Below are 24,696 nucleotides of genomic sequence, written 5' to 3'. Positions count from 1 at the left end.
CTTTATCCCATATGCAAAGTGTTTAGTGACCGAAGATCCAGAAGATTTAATTGCCAGTTTATGCGGTAAATTATAATTGTGAATTATATAAAGTGATTTGTGAGTTATTTTAGTAATTATAGTTCGAATCTTGTCTACAGTTAATGCGCAGATGATTCAATAAGAAAGGATACATATAATGTGCATATATGAAGCGTGATTGGAGGATGAGATGTATCGATACATAATTGGATTCCATGAAGTGTATTTATGTAGGTATTGTTTTATCAAGTGAAAAAAATTCATTAAACCATATGATAGAAGAGATGATGTCTAATTTGCAATAGGTATGTATAGTTTGATTTTATTAAATTAGCTTTTGCTTTAATTTGATTTAATTATATGATTGAAATGTAAATAAATTAAATTGAAGAAAAGAAAAAAAAATTATTGAAGTATATTCAATTTGTTGGGATAGTTCACCCTCGAGATTTTGGACAATCCAAAAACCCAATTCTGAGGCACGACTATTAGGGCATCCATATGACAAATTATGCATATATTGTATTAAAATATATGAAAGTTATTTATATATTTTATATCAAATCAATATGATTCGATTTGGACCTGATTAGATCGTTATCAAATCGAATTTGGATCCATCAGTGACATCTGACGAAAAAACCCCGACCAAATTAATAAGGATCCTATCCAATTTGTATTAGATTGGTTACTTTATTTATAAATATTTATAGTAATAGAAATACATATCCAACTAATACAAAATTTATAATTTGCCATCCTCGATCTACATCTATAGAAAGGTTGATTCATTTGAATCCACATGAGGTCTACCTACAATAAAGACAAGATTCAAAGACTACATAGCTAATTTCCTGGGCCCACTCCATAAAAATATAACAAAATATATATATAGATATAGATATAGATATAGATATATATTCCTGTTTATTTCTATACAAAAATATTTGTAGTTAGTTGTGACCTCATTTTGTCGTTCATAGAGGTTATTTTGGTCATTTAAAATCACCAATCATCACTGAAAGAAGGTTGGAAGATACGTTGACCAGTTGCTAAAATGCGCCTTGGGTCAAACTCCATCTTTCTCTTAAGAAACAACTCCCATTTATCACCAAAGTGGTCCTTCCATTCCTGTTGTGTACCGTAACTTGGTAGATATTGTTTCACTTTGATTCCTTCTTCGTCACAGAATCTTAGGATCCGACGGTTCTGATCACTCAAGTACTCCAACTTTTGGATATCTTCTCCAGTATCCAATGCTGATCTAAGAAACGCTACTAAGTAAAATACATCCTCATCTGGTGTAACCACTGAGCTTCGATGGTCCCACCTACATCATATCATCACCCATCAGAAAAAAAAAAAAAAAAAAAAAATTTAGTTTTAGGTTCCATGCTCTAAAGGGGTCCACTAGTTGTATAAAGATAGTGGGCCCTGGTCTTACAAACTGGACTCGGAAGTCGGTTGAGTCAACTCAAATGGGTCAAATAAAAATATAAATGAGTCGTGATTTTCTAAAGTACACTCCTTGACGTGGAATTGGCTAGAACCATAGATCTTTTTTCTCGGGATACACATCTTCATAAATATGTACAGTTGCTTAGTTTTAAAACTCTTCATCTTCAACCTGATCTAGGGCATTAGTCTTCAATCCATTATTTTCAAGTAGAAGTTGAAGATGAGGTCATTTGGATCATTTAGATTAGCCTCTCAGAGAAGACTTAGGTCAAAGAGTATGTCATGGGTTTGAAAAGACAGGGGTATCTATAATAATGACCAAAATATGGAGGGTTAACTCTAAATCATCCTATTTATAAATAGTACATACGTACATGGCAAGATATGTGTGGACCCACCAATGCAGACTTGGTCCAATCAACCCAATTGAGTTGGTTACTTAAAAGTTGATATTATACGTCAGCCGTTATTTTTTTAAATTGCATGCAAAGCATGCATTATTTATGATTGGTTACTTACTTATTCTTGTTCATAGGGTAGATGAGAATGGGCCCACTCGTCTTATTTCCCAAAATACCCTTGAAGACACCTTTGTCGAAGTCAGCAATCCTTGACTTGGGAACAAACAGATTGAGCCATGGGTGTGGTACCTCCCACAAACCCTTAGACCGGAGTTTCAACTCGGCCTTGTGAACCCGGTCCAAGAAGTCAATGTAGGGAATATCAGTTGTGAACACTGATGATGAAATGAAATTTAACTTTTTCAGTAAAGCTTCCACATCCTGCAAAAAAATAAATAAATAAAAATTATTTCCCAGTTGACTCATGAGTCATTGAGTAGACTCTACTCATGGACATCCAGGTTTTAAACTATTAAACATATTTTATTTTATATAATAAAGGTTGCTCATCTATTCTTTCTTTTGCCCGGATATTTGATTCCATTTCAAGGTTATCATTTTTTGGTTTTTTGACCTATTGTCCCTTAACAATGTGTGATATTATAGATATCTCCCTAAATTAAAAGGTAGAGCTGCATCCCTTGACCTTTGACTTCTTTAAATTCTGGTAAGTGTTGATGAGATTTACCTTCTGTTGTTGTTTACTTTCTTTTATATTCCCTTACTTGTGAAAATTTATCTAAGTCAAATGGTCGGGGCATATATTTGATTTTTTTTAAAATTCAAGGAGGTATGTCAAATACTCTAAAATTATTTTCTTTGACGTGAAGTATACCTGATCGATGGTGTTAGCCGTTGATTCATCATAGTTTTTGGTGATCTCCAAGCAATATAACACACCTCCATCAGCACCAAGAGAGTTGATCTTAACGGGGTTACGTGGAGAGAAAAAAGAGGATCTCCAATTATTGATGAGCCCTTCTTCTACAATAACAAAACCCTCAACATAGTCGAACCTCTCACTAGATGACCCGCCATGAAGAGAGATGAGGTACTCTTGGTCCTTAGTGAAGGCCAAGAAATTGGAGTACAGTACTCTTATCCACCTTACCTGTACACCCAACAACAAATTAAATACAAAAAAAGATTGAAGTTAGAAGGAGAGACCTATCAACAACCAAAATTTCCAACTTTTAAACAGCCATTTTGAGTCAATTTAAGGCTTAAATGGCCCCAAACCTTAAACTTAGGTCATATATACTTTTATTCATAATTTAAAGTTTTGTATCATTTTAAAATATTTTAATGGAATCATTCTAATTTCAATTAGACGTTAGAATTAGACATGTATTAACCCCAAAACATTCAATGTTCTTGAAAGAATCGTGATGAATGCACGCAGTTGGATATACAACTGATGTGGCAAGGATACAAAATCATAGATCATTTTCATCGGGATACACAAGAAAAATATGTGCGGTTATGCGTCCTTACCTCGTCAGACGCATGCATTCTTCTTGAAATATTATGAATTACCCCATAATGTATGACCAGAGACAATCTTGATTTTTCTCCTGACTTACATATTACCTTGAGACAAGTTTTTAAAACTCGGTTGGACTATTGACTGTCCATCAAGTTGAGTTGACTATTTCAAAAGATCGATCCATTGGAGAGGAGGAGAACCATAAGTATAAGAGGGTTACAAGGGGGTTTAACTGGGGTATGACACACCCAAAAGTGGAGGAAAATATACACTCAACACAAACAAAATAATAATTTAGCAACTTTATAAATAATAAAATTAAATCAAAATATTTATTTTTGTTCTCCACAATTTATATAACTTCATAAAGTTTTTTTTATCTAACTCTCATGCATTTTCATATGACTCGACCAAATAGACTAGTTGACTTGACAAGTTATTCCATTGACTTTGAGAGTCGAGTCATCTCAAAGCTAATGAAGTCGAGTTGATCTGATCAAGTTTTTTGTTAACTTGATGAGTTTTAAACTACACATAGAATTTTTTTTTCTTTTTGAAAAAAAAAAAAAAAAAGGAAAAGTGTCCACTCCACAAAGTGAGTGAATGAAAGTTCAAAATGTTTGGATTCTATTTTTGTTTAGATGGAATTATTCATTGATTGATTCCAAAAGACTCAATGTTTTTGGGAATGGTTTAGATTGTTACAGAATATTTAGAGTTTTCTAAAATGTTTTGGTCGAGACAATATCGATTTTTCTCCTAATAAAGATATTGCCTCGAGACGATCGAACTATATAGCTTTTAATCTTTGCTTTTGATACTATATTAAAGAATGCAAAAAAAGAAAAGTGTCCACTCCCACTAAGGGACCAAATCAAAAGACCCATTCAAATAATTAAAAAGAGAAACTTATAGCAATAAATAATCAAAGACAAGAGGAAGTAATGGTGAGCACATGGAGAGTGTGATTTACCCTTTGTGGAGCTGGTTCTAGGGCAATTCTAGCCCTAGTTATAATTCCAAACTGCCCTAAACCACCAAGAACTCCATGGAAAAGCTCTGAGTTTTGCTCTTTTGAACATGTTAACAGCTCACCCTTGCCTATATTCATTCAAAGAACCCATGTCAAAGAACATTCAAAAGTTTCAAGTAACACAAACAAAAAACAAAAAATAAAAGCTCATGTAAAGAAAATATAGAAAAACATTAATAATAAGAACACTTGTAAAAGAATATTCAAAAGTTTCAAAAAATGGGGAAAAATAAATAAATAAAAACATAAAACCAACATTTCAAAGAATACTGAAAAAAAGGTAATAGTAAGAACCCAGTTGAAGAAAATGCTCAAAAGTGGAGAAAGATAATAACAACAACCCTTATTAACAATAACAATAAAAATGAAAATAAATAAGGTAAATTTATCAAACATAATATTGACAAATCGTTTTCTAAATGTCAATATTACGAGATAGGTTTGTCGGCACCAATAACACTTTCGAAATAAACAAAAAATCTTGTAATTATTTGGAAAAAAAATTCGAAAACAAAAGTTAGACAAATCATATTAATAATCAAAAATAGAAATATATGATGGGATCTCACGTAAGACTGAGCACAGCTTGAAACAAGTACAATGGTGTTCCCCACAATTGGATAATTAAAAGATAAAAATACACATTTATATAAATAAGAAAATTAACACGTAGAGGTCATGAGATAAATCAAAATGATCTCAAAAAGACGTTTTAATTAAACATTCAATGTTTCGGGGTCAATATTTGTTTTAGTCTCGGTAGACATCATTAAAATGTTAATTTTGAGTAAAATTTTCCGAAATAGTAACTAAAAAAGTAGATCAAACCTGTAACGACGTCGAGTTCAAAGACATTACTGATCTGAGGCCCATGATTGAAAGCTTGACCACTAATTCCAGCATTAGAAAGGGTCCCACCAACAGAGAGATACAAATAATCTGTCCATGATTTTGGTGCAAACCCATACTCTAAGGTCCATTTCAACACATCAATCCATAGCTCTCCACCCCAAACATCTACATAATTAAACTTCTCTCCTAGTGAAAGAGAAGGCAAAGCCAGCTTACCGGCTCGAAGCTGACTCCCTTTTAAGCCACTCATCTCAATCACAACTCCATCAGATGTCCCAGCTTGGCCATTTATTGAGTGCCCATGACCTCTAGCTGAGACAGTGAACCCTTGATCAGATACATATGTGGCTTGAATCAAGCCGACTATATCTTCGGCTGAAGCCGGGTGTAAAACGGCTAATGGTTTGGCTTGACTCATTCCTCCAAAGTCAACTGAAGCTGCATCGACTTCGGAAGAGTCGAAACTGAGTTGACCATCAAAACCTAGGGAGAGAAAATCAAGTGAAACTAATGTTAATCCAACGGTGGAGATTAAACGACATATAACGAAGGTCAATAAAAGCTTACTAGCCATTTTTGACGTGTTTTGTGGGATGTGTTGTTGTGTAAATATTTATTTATAGAGAGGGAAGTGGGCGAAGGATAATAAAATGCGCATCTCGGTGCAGGATATGGTGGTGAAACTTCCAAGAGAGAACAAAATCTTAACGTAAGCTAGATTGCGCTTTTAGAGATTTTCTACGCAACATGCACAGATTCTCCCTCTCTCTCCCTCTCTCTCACACACGTTTGCAGCACAGAAGAAGCTCTCTTGTGTATGGGGTTTGAGATACAAGTTCTCAATTTATAGGACAACAAAGCTATGCTCTCAAACTCGTCGAGTTGACTCAAAACTTGACTGAGTCAACTCGAAACATGAATTGAGTCAATTAATTTATAAACTTGACTGGGTTACTTGGGTTTTATTTTTTATTTTGGTAAAAAACAAACATAATTCTTGACTTAATTGCTGTGAAGTGTGATCGTTACTGTTTCATGATGTAGACGTACGGTTTGGATTATGGTTGTTAATGGATGAGATCGACCTTGGAATTTGATCCATTCTAATTTGATATTTAATTTTTGTCTAAATCGAAGTTTTGGATTTAGAAAAAGAATCAATTCGATAACCTATTAGATCAATTATCAATCATGTCCCAATCTGATAGGGTCTTAATCTAATAAAATACGAGAAATTATGAAAATTGTATTATGTATTTTATCTAAACAAATATAGTAGTTTATTTATATTTTGCATATCAAATTGAATTTTATCCGATCCAAATCCAATCTGGTATTTTGATGAAGGGAGATGGGAAATGGGAATGAATTTTAATTATTTTAATAAAATTATAGACGTTTGAGTAAAACGAGTAAACTCGTTGGAGATTCGAGTTTGAGTTATAAAACTATGGGACAAGAAGGGTGAGAGAATCCACGTGGAGGAATCACGTGAGGAAGGTCATGTGCCACGTGTGAAGAGCAGAATGGGGGGTCATAGGTAGAAGGGAAGAACAGTGAGCAGAGAGTAGGGCCACTAGGGGATACGGAAGATCTGTTTGGGGACGTGAGCAAAGGTTAGGTTCACGTGGGTTTGCAGTGGACTTGTCTTAATAAGCAAAGTTCAACCCCTCTCTCTCTCTCTCTCTCTCTTCTCTCTCTACTTGATTACAATGTGATTATTAAACAGCAAAAACGATGTTGTGCTCCTCAAAGAGGACATGTTTACTCCCTCGGATGTACAATCGCACCGTATTTTTCAAATAATAACTATAGCGAAACGTTTTCTTGGAGATTAATATTTTACTTCAATATTTATTTATTTATTTATTTTTAGTAATGATATATAAAGATAAATTATCTAATAAGAAAACAATAATTTTTATTGCGTGAGAACTTGACGAAGATGTTTGATTTAGGACATCTACCTAATTTTTTAGTGAAATTAGATGATGAAAAATATGAAAAGAAGATAATTTTCATTATTGAATCAACTTATCTGATCGAGTTGACTCAATTTTACCGATTCAACTTGACTTGAGTTGATCAGTTGTGAACCATACTTAACCCAATTTTTATTTCAATCATATGTCTTTAGTTTAATTCAATTTTAAGTTATTTAAAAGTTGTTTAAGTTTCTATTTCAAGTTTAAGAAGTTTTTACTCTGTTTAATCTCTAATTTATTTTTAAATTTCTATTTTTTTTTTTCAAATTCGTTTTTATTCTTTAGAATATAATTAAAAGCATCCAAATTGAATTATAATAAATTTATAAAGTTAGTAATATATTATAAATAGATTAAAATGTTACTTTTTAGTATTTTTTATTTTTAAAAGATTTTTAAATTGTTATAATAAAGTTACCTATACAAGGAGATTCAGAAATTAAATTTAATGAATAATTCAAAACATATTAATACAATTCTTTTTATCTTTTAATTATTTTCTAGGTCTTTGCTTTATCTTCTTCAAGATATTGTTTGTTTATCAATTGAATTTATTAATTCAAATTGATTTTGTGTGTTTTATTTAACACAATGTTTTAAAAATTGAACCAATATTCGACTGAATATTTATCAAATCGATCAGATTGCAGTTAGATCTTAATTCAATTTGGTTGAACTAGAACTAGAGGTTCAATCTCTTGATTCAAATTATAATGAATTACTAGGATTTATATAGAAAACGATAGTAGAAAAGCCCCTAAAAAAAAAAAAATCATCTCATCTTTTGTGTGAATGTAAAATACGAGGAAGAAAATAAATCAAACAAACATACAAAAAACACAAGAATTTACATGATTCGAATAATTAAGTATGTCCACAGAGGAGAGAGAGATCAATCCACGATCAACTATAAACCTCTACAACTCTCTTTAGCCACTGAGGAGCTATTAGGGTTATTTTATTCAAAAGCTAGAGATAGTTGTAATGTCATTATAGCTCTTCATATTTCATTTACATAAATAACAACCTTTATATATTAAAAAAAATCATTAATTATTATTTTTCCAAATAAAAAAGGATGGTACAACCATGCTAAATCTAAATGAGTCACTTGGAAACTTGGTCAAGTCAATTTGACACTAAGGAATTTTGAGGTGACTCAGTCTATAAATGTTATATTTAATTTTCTTTTTAAGATAACAACATGAATGAACATGATTTTCTTTTAAAAAAAAATTAAAATTAAATTTTTTTTTTTACTAATTTTCTTAACAAGAGCTTCATATCCTTCTTTTCTTGTCTGGTCAAGGACCCGAAATCTTTCTCATAGATTTATGGTGCCCAGTCCTCTAAATGAACCAACACTACCTTTAATTTTCTTGTTTGTTAGTCAAAATTGGATTGTCAAGTCCACTTCATATCTTTTTTACTTCTACTTCTTTATTTTTTGAATTAAAACTGATCTATAATTCTATATATATCTTTTTTTATTTAAGTCCACAAATTCTTCAAGTATTATCCTTAATTTAACACCTATAGAATGTAATTAGAGAATATCTTAATGCTAACCACTAATATCTCCTATCATGAACAATCCCAATCAACCTCAATTTCTATCTTTATTTCTTTTGTGATTATTGTCCATATTGATGGTGCTAGTGCAAGAACTCCAAGTCAAGGAGAATCACGTGGTTTTGCGCCCAACAACTTCGTTAAGAATGTGATGTTAGCATCAAAATTAAATTTTACCAACTTAGCAAGTTGAGACCTTCGAAAATGACTATTAAGAAATACTTTTGAAAAATAAATGTGAGCCACATAAGAGAGGAAAGCAATTTGAGTAGCATGGGATAGTAGGCATCAAGTACTTTTTGATTATCTTTCAAATGTTTATGTATCATTATCTATCGATATAGCCCTTAAGGATTCATTTTTGCTAATCATAATATTCGATACAAGGCAATGACAATAATAATGATGGTCCCAAGCTTTGACAAAGGGTAGGACCACGATAGGGTGTCGTCAGGTAAATAATGCCAAACCCTTAACAAGGTTAAAACTAAGAAAATATAAAGAAAATTTTCTCTTGTTTAATAAATATTTTTATCGTTTTGTTTGTTTCTATTACTACATCCCAAAAAATATTTAATGAAAAAAAAAAAAATTGTCGTACAAAAATAAGTAAAAGTTTGTCTGAAAAATCAATTTCCAATATAATGTAAATTATTGTGTTGAGTATCTTACATTCTCAGGATGTTTGATGACACTATAAGATGTATGAAATTGAAGTTGTGAATTTTTAAAAATAAAATAAAATAATATTTGTAAGAGAAAGTCGTAGATATGATTAATTGCAATTAAGTAGCTTAGTAATTTCATAAATTTAAACAACTAAATTGATGTAGATACAATAATCCAAATAATATTACGATATTACCCTCTATAAAATTACAAAACTAATTAGCCTAAATAATAGTACATTATTTTTTTTTCTTGATAGAGGAGTGTATCAAAAATGCTTTACAACCATAAAGAATGAGTGGATATATACAATGGAGATAAATACATATTTAGCAACTTCAACAAAATTATTTAATGGAAATAAAAACTAATGTCGAATATATCTTCTTCAAAGAATTCACATACAAAAGAGCAAATTAATAACAATGTGTCCACATCACTAGTTTTCTAACTGACATAATTTTGTTGGCAATTATCAAAATTTCTAAGATAATATATCATTACAAAATGGCCGTAGTATTGAATTGGTATAGGCATCAAAATTTTAAAGAGATCCTACAGTTTGGATTTGGGTTTTCTTGGATAAAGTCCATGATAAACAAATTCACGTTAAGGATTGAGTCCTACACCTCACATATATTAGTCCCTAAAATTGGAATTTGATGAACTTAACCTTTAAACCAATTGGTCAAAACCTATTAAATCAGGGGTATAATCAAAAAAGTTAATTTATCTTAACTCTATAAATACAAAAACCTCCATCATTTATAAGGAGTCCTGGATCACCTTCCCTGGAAGTTCTTACTTTAAAGAATAAGAAGTTCTCAAACCCTCCAGAGAAGAAGCAAAGTTCTTTAAGAGGAACTTGATTTAAAAGAAGATCAAGCCTAAAAGTTCTTTCCGAGAGTCAAGAACCACATTTTTAGTTGATCAAGTGTGAAATCCAAAGCTACATACCATCATTATTTATTTTTATTTTTGTACTTGACTGTTAATTTATTGAGATTTATATCACCATCTTCTTCAAAATCAATAAAATATCATTTGTGATCTGATGTCATGCATCTCAAGGTTGATCGTCATTTTTTTTGTCGACAATCTAAAAAAAAGATACTCACTTTTAGGTTGAGCTTAGAATTTATTATTTTTATGTTATATTTTATGACATTTTCGCACTTTGCAAGTTGAATTTAGTTAGGAATTTATTATTTTAAGATTATTTAAATATTTGGGTAGATTCTTTATCTTAAACAATTCATGACATGTTTTACAATTTTCATAAATACAATGAGTCGTCAAATTATAATTCCAAATGTTTATATAAACTTTAACCCACTCTAAATGTTTTTTTTTTTAATAATTCAAATTAATAAATGCAACTCTTTCATTATTTTCTCGTGTTGTTTCGCGGATTCAAGGTTTCATCATAAGGAGGAAGACGACGACAACATCTTCTCCATCGTTTCTTTTATATTTCAACTAAATTAAATATTTAGGGGTTATTTAATTTGTCTAACCATTACACTAGCATTTGATCTCATTTAATCTTGTATTAAGACATGCTATATTATGGAGATTACAAGGATCCTTGATCTTGACCTCTTAGGTCTTGGGCCCACCCCAAGTAGGCCAACACATCAACAATCAGAGCATTTTCAATGTGGCTAAATCCAAGGGAACACTCAGTCATTTCTACAAAAAAGGCCAATTAATGGCTATTAATCGATTAATTTTTTTCTAAGAAAAAGACAGAAAAATTAAGGCATTATTTGCGATCGTTGTGTGTTTCTACTTCTTAGAATCGCAAAAGCAAAAACATTGGAAGAAAAAAAAAAACAGTGGAAACATGTTGGAGTAAATTTTTGTTTGGTAATCATACCAAAGAAGTGTTGGTTTGAGTGCAAAAGCTTATGGGACTTAGGTGTAGGGAATTATTTGTATTATGGACACTAATATCACTAAAATTTAGTTTATTTATTTTATTATGAACTTTAATTTGTCAATTATTGGCTCAAAATTATAAAAAACAAGACTTCCTTATTAGCTTTGAAATGAACTGATCTGTTTTATAGGGTTGATCATCAAAGTGAGAAAAAGCTAATTAATTATACTTTTGATTCGTCAAATATGATATTCATCTAAATGGTAGTACTAAGTATGGTTTTAAAACTCATTTTGATGTCTCGTCTCGTCCATGAACGAGATCGAGTCATCTTAGATGAGTTTTTCGATTTATTTGAATTGTCTCGTTCAAGAATGACACAACCGATTGACTTCTAAGAAACACATCAGAATTGAGACGACTTGTCAATTTGTCTCATTGGTGGACGATACTGAAATGAATCAGATGAATCTTCTCAATCTCGGATGAGTTTTAAAAACATGGTACTAAGGTTTAATATCTTGTATCGAGGCAATGTTTAGGTCAGGAAATTTTTTGAAACACTCTTAGATTGGAACATTTTGTGTATTAGAAATATTATGAAACATTCTATGTTTTCAAAATATGTCTTTAAGCACAATACCACATACATAATGGGTCCCCCCCAAGAAATCTCTGACACCACCAATCAATGTGATCAAAGTTATGGTTGTAAATTTAGACTGTTCAACAAGTGGGACCCACAATTTGTTGGACCAAAGGTGTACCGGATTTGATGATCATATCAAAAGTCTATCAATATCTTTCAGCCCAAAAAAAAGACAAAAGAGTCCAACAGCAACTGTTCTATTTATTAGAAGCTTTAGCATTATGGGCCAACCCTTGAGTTAAAAACATTGGGATCCAAACTCGTAAATAAAACAAATACCAAAACATGGGAAACAGGTTTCCTCTTGAGATGGAAAAAGTGAAAATCGGGTACATTTGAACTCTTGAGGATCTTTTAACCAGGATTGTCAACGAATTGAACTAGGCCCAAAATCCGATCCGGCTTGATCCAATTGGTATGGATCAAATTTTTTATATCTGCTAACGACTCAAGTTGAAAAAGGATCCAATTCGATAAAAAGATTAATTCTAGATCAGTCCTGTCCTAATTTTATAAAGACCACATTTGATTATATTTAAGAAAATATGTAAATAAGATTATACATTTTCTTATAGTGTTAATGGGTATGAATCTCCTCGCAAGGACATCTTCAACAGTAAGCAAGGACTGATTTTATTTTTTATTTTTCTGATTTGCTTGAAGAATATTCCATTGTGGGTATCAATTATCAACTAAGGAATTACAAAAAATTTCATTAAAAAAATAATTCTCCAAGTTTTTTTGTCCTTTGATGATGGAGGTGTCTGGACTTGTAGACCCGACTAGCAAAAAGGCAATTGGTCTCTTAGAGCATCATATCTCCTCCAAATCCCTTGGGTACATACAATACCCCATGAACCACACATGGTAGACAAGACAAGATAAATCCCTTTCTGGAGGGTTGCCCTGACCACTAAATGAGTATCCGAAACCAAAATTGATACAAATCAGAATTGATGTTTGAGTGAATTACCATTACGTGAGCTGAAAATGAGTTATTTACGATTCCAGCTAACTATTCATTTTAATTACCAAAACGTGAATGATCATGTTATCGTTAAAAAAAAAATTCAGAATGATAACTAATTCGACCTTTTTAAAGTGACAATTTCACAAGTTTAAAGTGAATATTTTCAATTAGTCAGTTTAAACCCATGAAATAGTGACTTTAAAAACTTTCGAATTCATTATTGTTCATGTTTTGGTAATTAAAATGAATAGAGTTAGAATCGTAAATTCGTCAAAAGTTGATCACTTTTTTTCATAAATATCCCTTGATGTTTTATTTTGATTTTGGGCATATGTGGAAACGAACCAAATCAAAACTAACCCACTACTAGTACAAAATTTAAAACATAAAATATAGGGAAAGGTGGGGGATTGAGGTTTCATGTGCTCCCTTATGACTTTACCTTCCCCTAGCTTGCAATCCCTCTCCCCTCCTTTATAATACAAAACACCGAACATTTAGCTTTTGGTCGGTGTCGAGCAAATTAAGAGAAAAAAAAAAAAAAGAGGGGGGGGCGGTTGTCATGTCTCTCTCTCTCTTCATACTTTTGGTGCAATTCTTTTATGTTTTTGTTGATTTAGAACTTTTAGTATTTTAGTCATCAAGGCTTTGTTTCAACAGCGCAAATGCAATGTGATCCCCACACACCCACACCCACACACCTATGTCACTTTAAAGACAAAGCTGTCATGGAAAAAAAAACTGATAAATATTAGCCTCTTTTGTCACTATAAGGTAGTAAGCCTGTTTTGTCACTATAAGGTAGTAATTGGCATCTTTTGCTTATCCATCCTAATAATTCCAAAGAGTAGTAGAGACTGTAAGACAATAAATAGAGAGAAGATATAGAATCCTTAGGGTGACCCTAGGGTTTGTAAATAAACTTAAATGTGAAATAGTATTTGTGTGGGATCCACTTTGACGTAAAACAACTATTCATTACCAACACAACTAAAACATGCCACATTAGGCATGTTAGAAGCATCAAGGAAGCTTCCCACTTTTTTTATTTATTTTTATTTATTTTTATTTATTTATTATTTTTAGTGGTGGGGGATCCCTTTTAATGCCAACTTTAATCGAAAGAAAAAAAATAAACAAAAACCATCTTCTCGTAGTGATTCCTTTTCTTTTCGATCCACAGAGAAAAAATATAGGATCAATGCCACTGATTCATCATAAAAAAATGAAAAAATAAATAAATGATTTATTGAGCTGGAATCAGTAACTAATACTAATATACTAGAAAAGAATCACTAACCCTATTGATTGATATTTGGATTCACCTTCACACAAACAATTAGCTCTAAGAGGATTTCTAGTTATTAGGTTTGAGCATTTTCTTAGATATTGATTTGATTGGATTTTGTGTTCAATTCTAGTGTCTACGTACACTAATCTTTCGTGAATAAATTAAACCCAAAAAATAATCCAAATACATATGGTATGGTGGCTTAGATTCCTTTGGCTCATGAATATTGACCCAAGAAAAAACATACTACCTCAACCATGTGAGCGTAAAATTCAAAGGTCATAACTTATCCTCGAGATAAATATCAATGAGAAACGTATTATAGGGATAGTATAAATTCTAACAATGTGGTTTCACACTAAATCTTGTCTTCTTTTATTCATTCAACTTATATATATATATGGGTTCCTAAGAGAGCCAAAGGAATCTCCCCTCAGGGGCCACCAAACCTCAGGAATTTATCGTCGAAAATTACTTGGTGGTTGGTGTGTGTGAGGGAAAGCGACTACACATACCCTAAGGATCAATCAGGTATTTCAATATAGATAGATTAGAGTTGGTTTGTGCCTATTGCATGGGCATCCTCTCTAAGGCTAAAGGGATAAAAGAGGAAAAATAATAAAATTAAAAGATTAGTATTAAAAAAGAAAGATTATATTGTCACACTAACTTTTGCTAATGCCACCCCAATTCATATATAAATCACCAAATACATCTGAGATGGCAATAGCAAAAGTTGGTGTGGCAATAATAACTCATTAAAAAAATCTTTGGGGTTAAAATGGTAAAAGAGAAAATATAATAGTTAGAGGGTTATTATTAAAAAAATGGAGGAAGGGAAGAGATGAAAGACAATAAAGTTGAAATGGGTTGAAGAGAGAAGTCAATACAGTGAGACCTACACAAAAGGATGGATGAGACGTTTATCCTTCAGAACTGTAATAACGATGAGCCATATGCTTGTTTTTTATTATATAGATAGGTAGATAGATAGATAAATAAATAGATAAATCAAACGAATTACTTCTTGTTAAACCCTAGTTTGGCTTGAATTTTTAATGAGCTTAAAAATATTGAGTCCCAGACTTCTTGATTGGCTTAAGGTTAATGTTCTAATTCTTGTTGTTGTTGTTTTTTTATTTTTTATTATTATTTAAAAATATATATAAACATTTCATTTAATAAAGAATATAATCAACTTTATGGCAAAGGATTTAAAAATGTTAAGGGTATTTTCGTAAAAGAAAAAATTAACATTGGAATAGGAAAAGAACTTAGGAATCCCTTTAAATTCTTTAAGAATAATGCCATCATGAGCAGTAAAATTTCATGGAGCTGTGTCGGCCCACTAAGGAACCACCATCAGAAAACGACAAAGTGGAGCCCAACAACTCTTTTTAGACTTTTGCCCTTTAATCACATGGGTCCCACTTTTTTCATGTACGGTCTCTGATTGGGTCCCTCAAAAGGCCTACACTGAAGAAGATAAGCCCCCTATCAAAAGTCTTATTGAACAACTTGATTCGATCCTATTTTCATCAAGTTTGGATCCTAATACCGGGATCTGACAACTCATCCAATCTGACAAGGATCCGATCCAATCCTTTTTTTTTTTTTTTGTTAGGTAACTTCTCATTCCGACAACCCTAGTACAAGGCCCCAAACTGGTAATTAAAAATAGAGCTGTTATTGCCACACTAACTTTGACTAATGCTACACCAATTCCAATGTAAAGAATTGCATATATTTAGTGTGGCGTTAGTAAAAGTTGGTGTGGCAATGGTAACTCCCTAAAAAAATAAACCATACTTCAGCTTCATGAACTAAAGGAGTGTTTGGTTTGGATTTATAGATTCTGATTTTGGATTGTGAGATTCAAACTATAGACATTGATTCCAGAGTCTAGAATCTTGTTTGGCTAAACTATTTTTCCTTGAAAATAATTTTAAAGGATATTGTTTTCCTCCCTGCGCTTTTACCTTAAATATGGGAGATCATTTTTTTTTTTTTTTTGGAAACAAAATTGATACCAAATTCTAGAATTGGATCATAAAAAAGAATGAGATTATAGAATCCAGACTATTTATAAACATGCACATACAATGATCTAAAGGAACAATTATTGTTTGTTATTTCCTCACTTGATTGCTCATGAAAAACTAATTAAAAGTAATCAGGATTTGTTATGTCGATGACGAGTCCTTTAGGAGCATTGACCCTAACTTAATTTTCTTGTTTGTCCATCTAATAATATCTCTCATTTTCTTCTACTACTTCACTTCTTTCTTTTATTTTGGAATAAAAGGTCTACTTATCTTTTTATCTTTTAGTCCACAAATTATTCAAGTATTATCCTTAATCTAAGGCTAGAGCACACTTAAAGAATATCTTAACGCTAACCACAAAAGTCTTATCATGACCAATCCCGATCAACCTAAATTTCCTGTTTTATTTTTCGATTATTTACCCCGACAATGGGTCACTCTCAATATTGATGGAGCTTGTAGAGGGAACCCGACACACAGAAACGCGTGCTTTTGCACTCAACAACTTGGTTAAGTATTTGATGTTAGCATTAACAAATTTACCAATTTAGCAATTTGACACCTTCGAAAAGGACAATTAAGAAATATTTTTGAAAAAATGTGGGCAATATAGTATATTATTTGACTAGCATGGGATAGTAGGCATCAAGTACTTTTAGATTGTCTTTCAAGTGCTTACGTCTAATTCCCTATTGGTATGGCCCCTTAAGGATTCATGTTGCCTACCCCAATATTTGTGACAAGGAATTGATTATGATGATGGCCCCAAGCCTTGATAAAAGAGGATTGCGATAGGTTAACGAATAATAACGTCAAACCCTAATTAAACAAGATCCCAATTAAGAAAATAGTTTCATCGTTGTCCTCAAAGCTTTACCCTAGAGATTTGGGGTTAGTTGAACAAATCTTGTTCCTCCCTTCAGGGTCTGTTTGGCCACACCAAAAATTGTTTTAGATATCTTGAATTGAAATTTCCTTGACCTGTAGTGGTAAACCCTGAGATAGATTAGCTTTCATTTTGTTTGTCTGACATTTGATCCTAACATAGGTTTAGTTTGTATGATGTTTGTCTAACGCTAATGCAAGTTTATTATGATATAATATATAATTTATATCTAAATTTAATATAAAACTTAATCCAAAATAACTATTGAAAATAAAATTTTAAGGCAAAAAATTAAATATCTATTAAAAATAAATAAATAAATTTCATTTTCATTATTTTTTAAAATCATTTCATTTGGTGTTTGCAATTGTTCTTTGAGATATGGTGTGTTTTATAAGTAAAAGATTTTTTATTATTATTTTCAATCTTTCATTAATTAACGTCACAGATAAGAAAATTTAAAAAAAAAAAAAAAAGGCTTGATCCAAGATGAAAAATACATTTTTTTTTTTTTTTGTTTTCTTTTTTAAAGTTCTTAAAATTTAAATATCTAAATTTCTTTCACATCCAATAACATTTTTGGATGAACTCACATTGTCACATCCAAAAAACATGATCAGATGCCACAGGGATGTATAGACATAATTTTAAGAACTTTGATTTTTTTTTTTTTAAATATTATTTTTCATCATTGAATTTTCATTTTAAATTTGGGAGTTCGATAACCGTCCATTTTCAACACCTTGGATAAAACTCAAAATAGACTTTTGTTTTTTTATTTTTTAATCTAATTTTTTTCATGAAATCTAGAGGATTGGGGTATTGCATTGCCAAAAAGGTAATCATTTTGGCCCAAGGATCCTTAGTAAGATTTGAAATCTTACTATGTTAGTGAGGAAAGTGTTTTTCAATTAAGGTGAAGTAGTATGAAGAAAAAGATATTACTCTTGGAAAGTGGAATCCTACGTCTTTAGTGGGATTTCACTTTCTCAAATTTTGGTGTTACGCTAACCTTACGTGGGAGCCGCAATTTTAATTGGATTGTGAGACAAATACTAAAACTTGTGTTTAACGAGTCCGACCCTAGGGTTGGATAATATATCATGGTACACAAACACAACCTCAATTGTGTCCAAAGTAACAAAAGTCGGTTACAATCCCTATTAAAAGGCAATAAGTAAAAGTTTTAAAAGAGCAAAGGAAGATCCTATAGAACTTATTAAAAAAATTCTAAAGAAATTGCTTTAAGATAATGAAAGCAAATACGAACACATTATCAAAACCAGAAGAAAAAAAAAATGCATCACAAAAGAAGGTGATTTTAACCTCTTATCACTATATCCCAAAACATTACTCAACAAAATATTCCCCCAAAAAGAAAATTTGCGTCAAAGATCAATATCTAAATATAATGGGAAAATCAGTTAGTATTATGTTGATTATCTTGAATTCCTTTCCATGGCCACTCCTTAATTCCTGAGCCCATTATAGGTGAACTCCTATGGATGTACGATGATCACACCACATCCATGATCAGACTTTGTGATGCACTATCCTTTTTTACTATATATATCTTCTTTTTTCTATGAAGGAGGTTTTGAACTCGTACGCCCAACTAGAAAGGGCGAGGCAACTGGTCTCTTAGAGCATCATATCTTGCTCAAATCCCACGAGTACATACAACACCCCACAAATCACACATACTAGGTAAGTAGGGATAAATCCTTGTGGGTGGCCAACGAAGGGGTTTAATTCAAGACCTCTCCCTTTTTGGAGGGATGCTTTGGCTATTGCGCCCAACACTCGTTGATTTTTTCCCACAATATATAATGGGGAATGAATTTGCAATGTACATGTAATACCTTGATAAATAATTCAATGTATAAATATAATATTATACGTATAAAGGTATATTTGATAAAACATAGTTGATAACATATAGATATCAAATTTTATTTCTATCATTTTCTATACTTATAATAATTTCTTTTTTCTCTCTTTAATGATAAACAGGTAGTTTCACCCAAGGATAGTTTAGTCACTTTGAAAACATCATTATTATAAAAATATTTATCCTTTTACATGAGTTTGATGAATCCTTGTATCCAGAAAATCATAAATTAATAATAATAAAAAAAGAATCTATTTATATTAAGGATGTAATTGTTATTTTCATTTAAGTAATTTATATTTTTGGGTACTCAAATGTCAAAATTTCACTTCAAACAAAAGATAAAAGATACTTAGAGTATAATTTTATAAAATATATTAGATTTTCTAAATTTTAAGAGATATAATATTTTTTAACTATTTTGCCTTTCACATATTTTTTATGTTATCTTTGTTTTCTATGTGATTTACTTGTTGATAATCTTATATTTATCATGATAACTAATATAATAAAGTTTTACAAATAATTTAATGATATTGATGGTTTTATTGGTTAAAATTGAGAATTTTTTTGAAAAATGGTATTTTTCATCTTTTTACACAAAGTCCAACGAGGAGGGATTTTTCTAAAATTTTCAAAAGTTAAGGGGTGCTTCAACGTATTATTTTTAAATTTTAATTTTTTGTTGAATTATGGGGAGAGAAAATGAGATAGTTAATCGATACTTATCCCATAAATTTAATAATTTTAAATTTGTAAAACTCTCTCATGCCACGTTTTGCTTCCCTATTGCACAAAATCTTGATCTAAAATGTGACATGTGTTTTCATATTATATGTCGATTGCATTGACCTTTAAGAAGCTTTCATATGACTCAAAAATCAATAATTATTTTTCATGATGAGGTATGAAGTATTTGAGCCTAAATGGTGCAAACTACAGGATCAAAGCTACACCAATTTGTTGGGAACCTAAGTTCTTATTGGGAGATGAGAAAAATAAACTTTTAAATTTATAAAAACCCTAGAGGTTTCCCCAAATTCATGTTCACCTCACCCCTTCCATAATGCTTAGAGAAGCGCCATTATTTGTTATAAAAACATCATCGAAAAAGTCCCTAGAACATCTGTTTGCTGAAGTTGTTGCTCTCGGACGAAACACAAAAGTTCTTTATTTAATTAAAATCTAAAACATATTCCATTTTCAGGCCAAAATATAAGGTAGGTGTACACCTATATTTTTTTTTATCCATTCATTATAATAGTGTTATATTATTTTTTGAAGTTTCTTGGGCCTTTTTTCTTATTTGATGTAAGAAAAACTATGGATTTCTTTTTATATATCATTTATGAGAGAAGAATTCGTTAATGATGCATGGATAATAACAACGATGTTTAAAAAATTGATATTTTTTTGCATTGGTATAACGGATTGGTAGAAATTCTGATTGAGCAAGAGGAGTCAGAATGCCCTAGGGTGAAAGGCATCAAACATCTTGCGGAAGGCCCCGTGTTATATGGGTGTATGAACTAGTATATACATGCCCCGTGTTATGCGGGTGAGACCTTTGCATGAATTATCATTGCATAATATATTTTATTTATTTATTTAAATTTTTTATATCAATTACATAATATAAGATTTATAATATACTTCATTTACTCAATATGATTATTATTTAGATTAAATCATGGGTGCATATAGTTGTATCTATGGAGATTTTTCCCATGTTGTTTATTTAAGACTTTCAGATGTTCATCACGAGGATGTGCCTTAGTCGAATTTTAGAACAAATGAATTTTTAAATTTCTCTTATTTCAATTTTGATTTTTCTCAAAATAAATTATGAGAAATAATAAACCTTGTTGGGATTTATTTTTATTTTATTTTCTAAATCATATGTGATAGATCATCCTTGAAAGAATGTTTGGGTTGTTTTATAAACTTCTTTGATTAATGGATTCAGGTTATGTTCGATTGTTATTTATTTATGAATATTGAGTAAATCAAATGTTATTTGTATTTTATCCAATAAATTATTATTTTTAGAATATGCTATCATAGTAATTAAATATGAGAGAAAAATATTTTTCTAAAATTGGCAAAATCATTTAAATCAAGCAAGTATTAAATTATATACATATAGGGTGGCATTTGGAGGCCCTAAATTGAGCCAAACATTGTGCCAAACATTTTTTCAATGTATGGGTTAGGAGTTTCAGAATGGTTTGATTTTCGGTGAAGATGATCTCTATGATGAGGAGATCATTTTCACCAAAAATCAGCCCATTCTGAAACTTCTAACCCTTTAAAAATTTATTTACAAAAATCGAATGGTCCACGATTCTTCAACTTGTAAACTAGGGTTAGAAGTTTCGAAATGAGCTGATTTTTTATGAGGATGATCTCTTCACTATAGAGATCATCCTCACAAAAAAATCAGCCCATTCGAAAACTTGTAACCCCTATTTAGAAAAATATTTGGCATAATGTTTGATTTTCTTTAGGGCCTTTGAAAGCTTCCTTATATATATATATTTTGAAATAAACTATGCAAATCTAGATTTCTACTGTCTTTACAAATGAGTTCAATTTTTACCCATTTTTCTCTCAGAAATATTCTTTTTCTGTAAATGGTCAAAACATGAAACTTTTAGGTTTATGTTTTAACTTTCCAACCCCATTGACTGTTCACGAAAATACTGAGCGTGTAATCCGCAACGACCATTTCTTTAAAAGGGATCTATTCTGTCTACAATGGGACAATAACATTTGCTAATTATTTTTAAAGTTTTCTCTTATATTTTCTTCTATGACTATTGTATTTTTTTTTTTAATGAAAAATAGATTGAAATGAGAATCTAACAATTTAGAGAATGCACCATAACGAGGTGTCTCGATAATCGAATAAAATCATACATTTTAGATTACCGATGTTTACTTCTAGTATTGACTATAATCAACGTTTTTTAAGTGTTAACTATGAAATCCCTTTTGCCAAAATCATACATATTTTTTTTTATATATCTTAAATAATTTATAATTTTTTTACCTTCAATATTTGGATCTACATCCTGATTTGCCGATTATGAGTCGGGTCATGGACCTGAATTTTGGGGTATCACATTATACATGTTTTATTAATGGCATTGCTTATATTTTGTATGATTGATAGTATTTTCTTAAATAATAAAATATGTTTGATATATATATATATATATATATATGGACCAGGATCCGTATACATATAAAGCTACTCATAAAGCTACAATGTTTTTTGTCTTATATGAGCAAAAAGGTTCGGAATGGGCTGATTTTTCGTGAGGATGATTTCCATGGCGAGGAGATTATCATTGCCAAAAATCAGCCCATTCCGAAAGTTTTAGCCCCATGTTAGCAAGTTGAAGAATTTTGAACCGTCCATTTTTTGTAAACCACATTTGATGGGGTTAGAAGTTTTGGAATGGGCTGATTTTTTTGCAAGGGTGATCTCTTCACCATAGAGATCATCCTCACGAAAAATCAGCCCATTCCAAACCTTTTTGCCCATATAAGACAAAAACGTTGTAGCTTTATGTGTCTACGGATCCTAACCCTATATATATATATATCGGATTCGAAAATTTTCACTTGATTTGTATTTGGTTGACGTGACAAGGACACAGAATCATATATATATTTCTTCGAGATACACAAGGAAAAGATTAACGGTTCTGCACCCTTGCCACATTAGCTAAGTAAAAATTGAATGAAATTTTCAAGTCTGAAAATCATTAGCGTATATAAAAAGTAAATGAATACTTAAAATAACTATATTCTTATCGCATTCACACATAAAAATTAAATTTATAATTTAATAAAAATATTTAATGATTGCTTTGACGAGAGCCTTCCAACGAAACTATATTTATTGCATAATAAGTTAGAAGATCATAATCTTGAATCTTAAAAGAAAACTTTGATCCACAAAATAAAAAAGGAGAAGAGTTTCTTTAAAAGAGTTAAATTTCAACAGATCATGCAAGTAATAATATAAAAATGTGTTGTGTTGGAGTGACTTCAAGATTGTACTTCATATTGCACGTCCTGACGTGAAAGTGTGTAGGAATCATAGATTATTATTCTATAAAAATATCTCTTACTATGATTTAAGAATAGTTTCAAACTTCTAATTTGAATTCATCTATATTACCAATGCTCTTATACAAGTTATTAAAAACCCAAACATGTAAATAATCTTAAAATAAGAGATTCTTAACTGATTTTCACTCCACAAATCCTGAAATATCTAAAAATGCATAGGAGGTAAACAAATAAATTAAAAGCCTGATGGATAAAAAAATTCAAGTAAATAATTTTTTAAGAATTTTTTTTTTTCTTACAAAATCATTTTCTAAGCATTATTTTTATTGAATAAATAAATTTTCCGGAGAAAATTGATTGCTTGCACTTAAAATACGGATATAAAGCAGATTGGGTTAACATGAAAGGGAAAAAAACAAGATTTCATATGAACATCAATTCTATTTTATGTTGGACAAATTCCTAACAAACATGTCCAATTTTATTTTATTTTTCTCGAAAATTAAATTTTTTGTTTTTGTTTCGATTGTTCATGCACCTAACATGTCATCATCGACTCATCGTCCAAGATTCAAAATATTAGATATGGGGATCGGTCTATTCAAGCCTGTCACTCTAAGCTGATACGAGTCCAGTGCTAAATTGATAAGAAATGTCAAGGCTATTGTTGCTTCCCATTCCTTCATTCGAGCGTATGTAGACGGAGAAACGGATGGATTGTTGCAGTCCCGACCATCAGAAGAGGTGAAGCGATTCGAAGAGGACATGACATAGGAATAAAATCCAACCAAATATATTCTATCACTATTGGTGGGGAAGCCTATATTTTCAATTGGCATGTCGTGGTCGGGATAATGAGACCATAATGTGCCCATATAAGTTATGTTGTCTCCTTCAAAGGTACATAAAACAGAAATATATATAATAAAATCAAAGTCCCATCTAAATTTTTTGCAGTTCATTGAACTTAGGGCTGTCGATGGACTGGTCCAGATTGGTTTGGATTGGGGTTGATCTTTGACCAATCTGATAATAATTGGAAATTTTTTTTTGGATCCAATCCAATATTGGATTGGATTTTTATGGGATATGAACTTTATATTATTTAAAGAAAATATATAATATAATTTACATACTTTCTCTGATTGAAATATGGTTGATCCAGAGTTGATTCAATAGGTTATCAAATTGGATCTTTATTGAAACCCAAATCCTCTATCCATATCCTAAATTGGAAAGGATTGGATTTCAGGTCTGATCCGATCCATTCACAATCCTAAGTTGAACTATTTCTAAATTATGTCTTCTGTTAATTCAAGGATTCATATTTGTATACTATATGGACAATGTTGGTTCGGTTAGGAACAAATTTTTTTAATAGGGTAATCTAGAAATACCCCTTCAGATATGAATATTTGAGATACCCCCCTAGACCGTCGTTTTCTATGAGAATGATCAAAATAATACCCTCCTCTTCAACCTATTGCTGAAAATTAAATCCTTTATTTTCCTCCTTCCCCTC

The 24,696-nt window shown here is 31.0% G+C and overlaps 1 protein-coding gene across 2 annotated transcripts; it reads right to left on the bottom strand.

Annotated features, from left to right (window-relative positions):
• Nucleotides 1-766: 766 nt before the first annotated feature.
• On the bottom strand, nucleotides 767-6,052 carry LOC147405081 (cytokinin dehydrogenase 5-like). 2 transcript variants are annotated; one of them, XM_086441212.1, is made up of 6 exons: nucleotides 5,819-6,052; nucleotides 5,228-5,734; nucleotides 4,340-4,467; nucleotides 2,716-2,991; nucleotides 1,999-2,261; nucleotides 767-1,351 (listed from the first exon to the last, which is right to left on the bottom strand). In XM_086441212.1, exons 1-6 carry the CDS (start codon nucleotides 5,823-5,825, stop codon nucleotides 1,027-1,029), a joined length of 1,506 nt encoding a protein of 501 aa, XP_086297338.1. In that variant the 5' UTR covers nucleotides 5,826-6,052; the 3' UTR covers nucleotides 767-1,026. The 2 variants fall into 2 exon arrangements, with proteins under 2 accessions (XP_086297338.1, XP_086297337.1); XM_086441211.1 differs by having other exon boundaries at nucleotides 5,228-6,052.
• Between the last annotated feature and the right edge of the window lie 18,644 nt (nucleotides 6,053-24,696).

Source organism: Akebia trifoliata, chromosome 4 (assembly GCF_017979445.1).
Source record: "Akebia trifoliata isolate Shusen 1 chromosome 4, ASM1797944v1, whole genome shotgun sequence".
Classification (NCBI taxonomy): domain Eukaryota; kingdom Viridiplantae; phylum Streptophyta; class Magnoliopsida; order Ranunculales; family Lardizabalaceae; genus Akebia; species Akebia trifoliata.
This window is presented reverse-complemented; position numbering and strand designations above follow the sequence as displayed.

Bases quoted from the DNA above. Each gene is read 5' to 3' on its own strand.
- LOC147405081 (XM_086441211.1), bottom strand. From the start codon at position 5,825: ATGGCTAGTAAGCTTTTATTGACCTTCGTTATATGTCGTTTAATCTCC. The intron at 4,468-5,227 runs GTTTGATCTACT...GAATGAATATAG, and splicing joins TGAACTCGACGTCGTTACAG to GCAAGGGTGAGCTGTTAACA. The intron at 2,262-2,715 runs GTATACTTCACG...ATTTTTTTGCAG, and splicing joins CGGCTAACACCATCGATCAG to GATGTGGAAGCTTTACTGAA.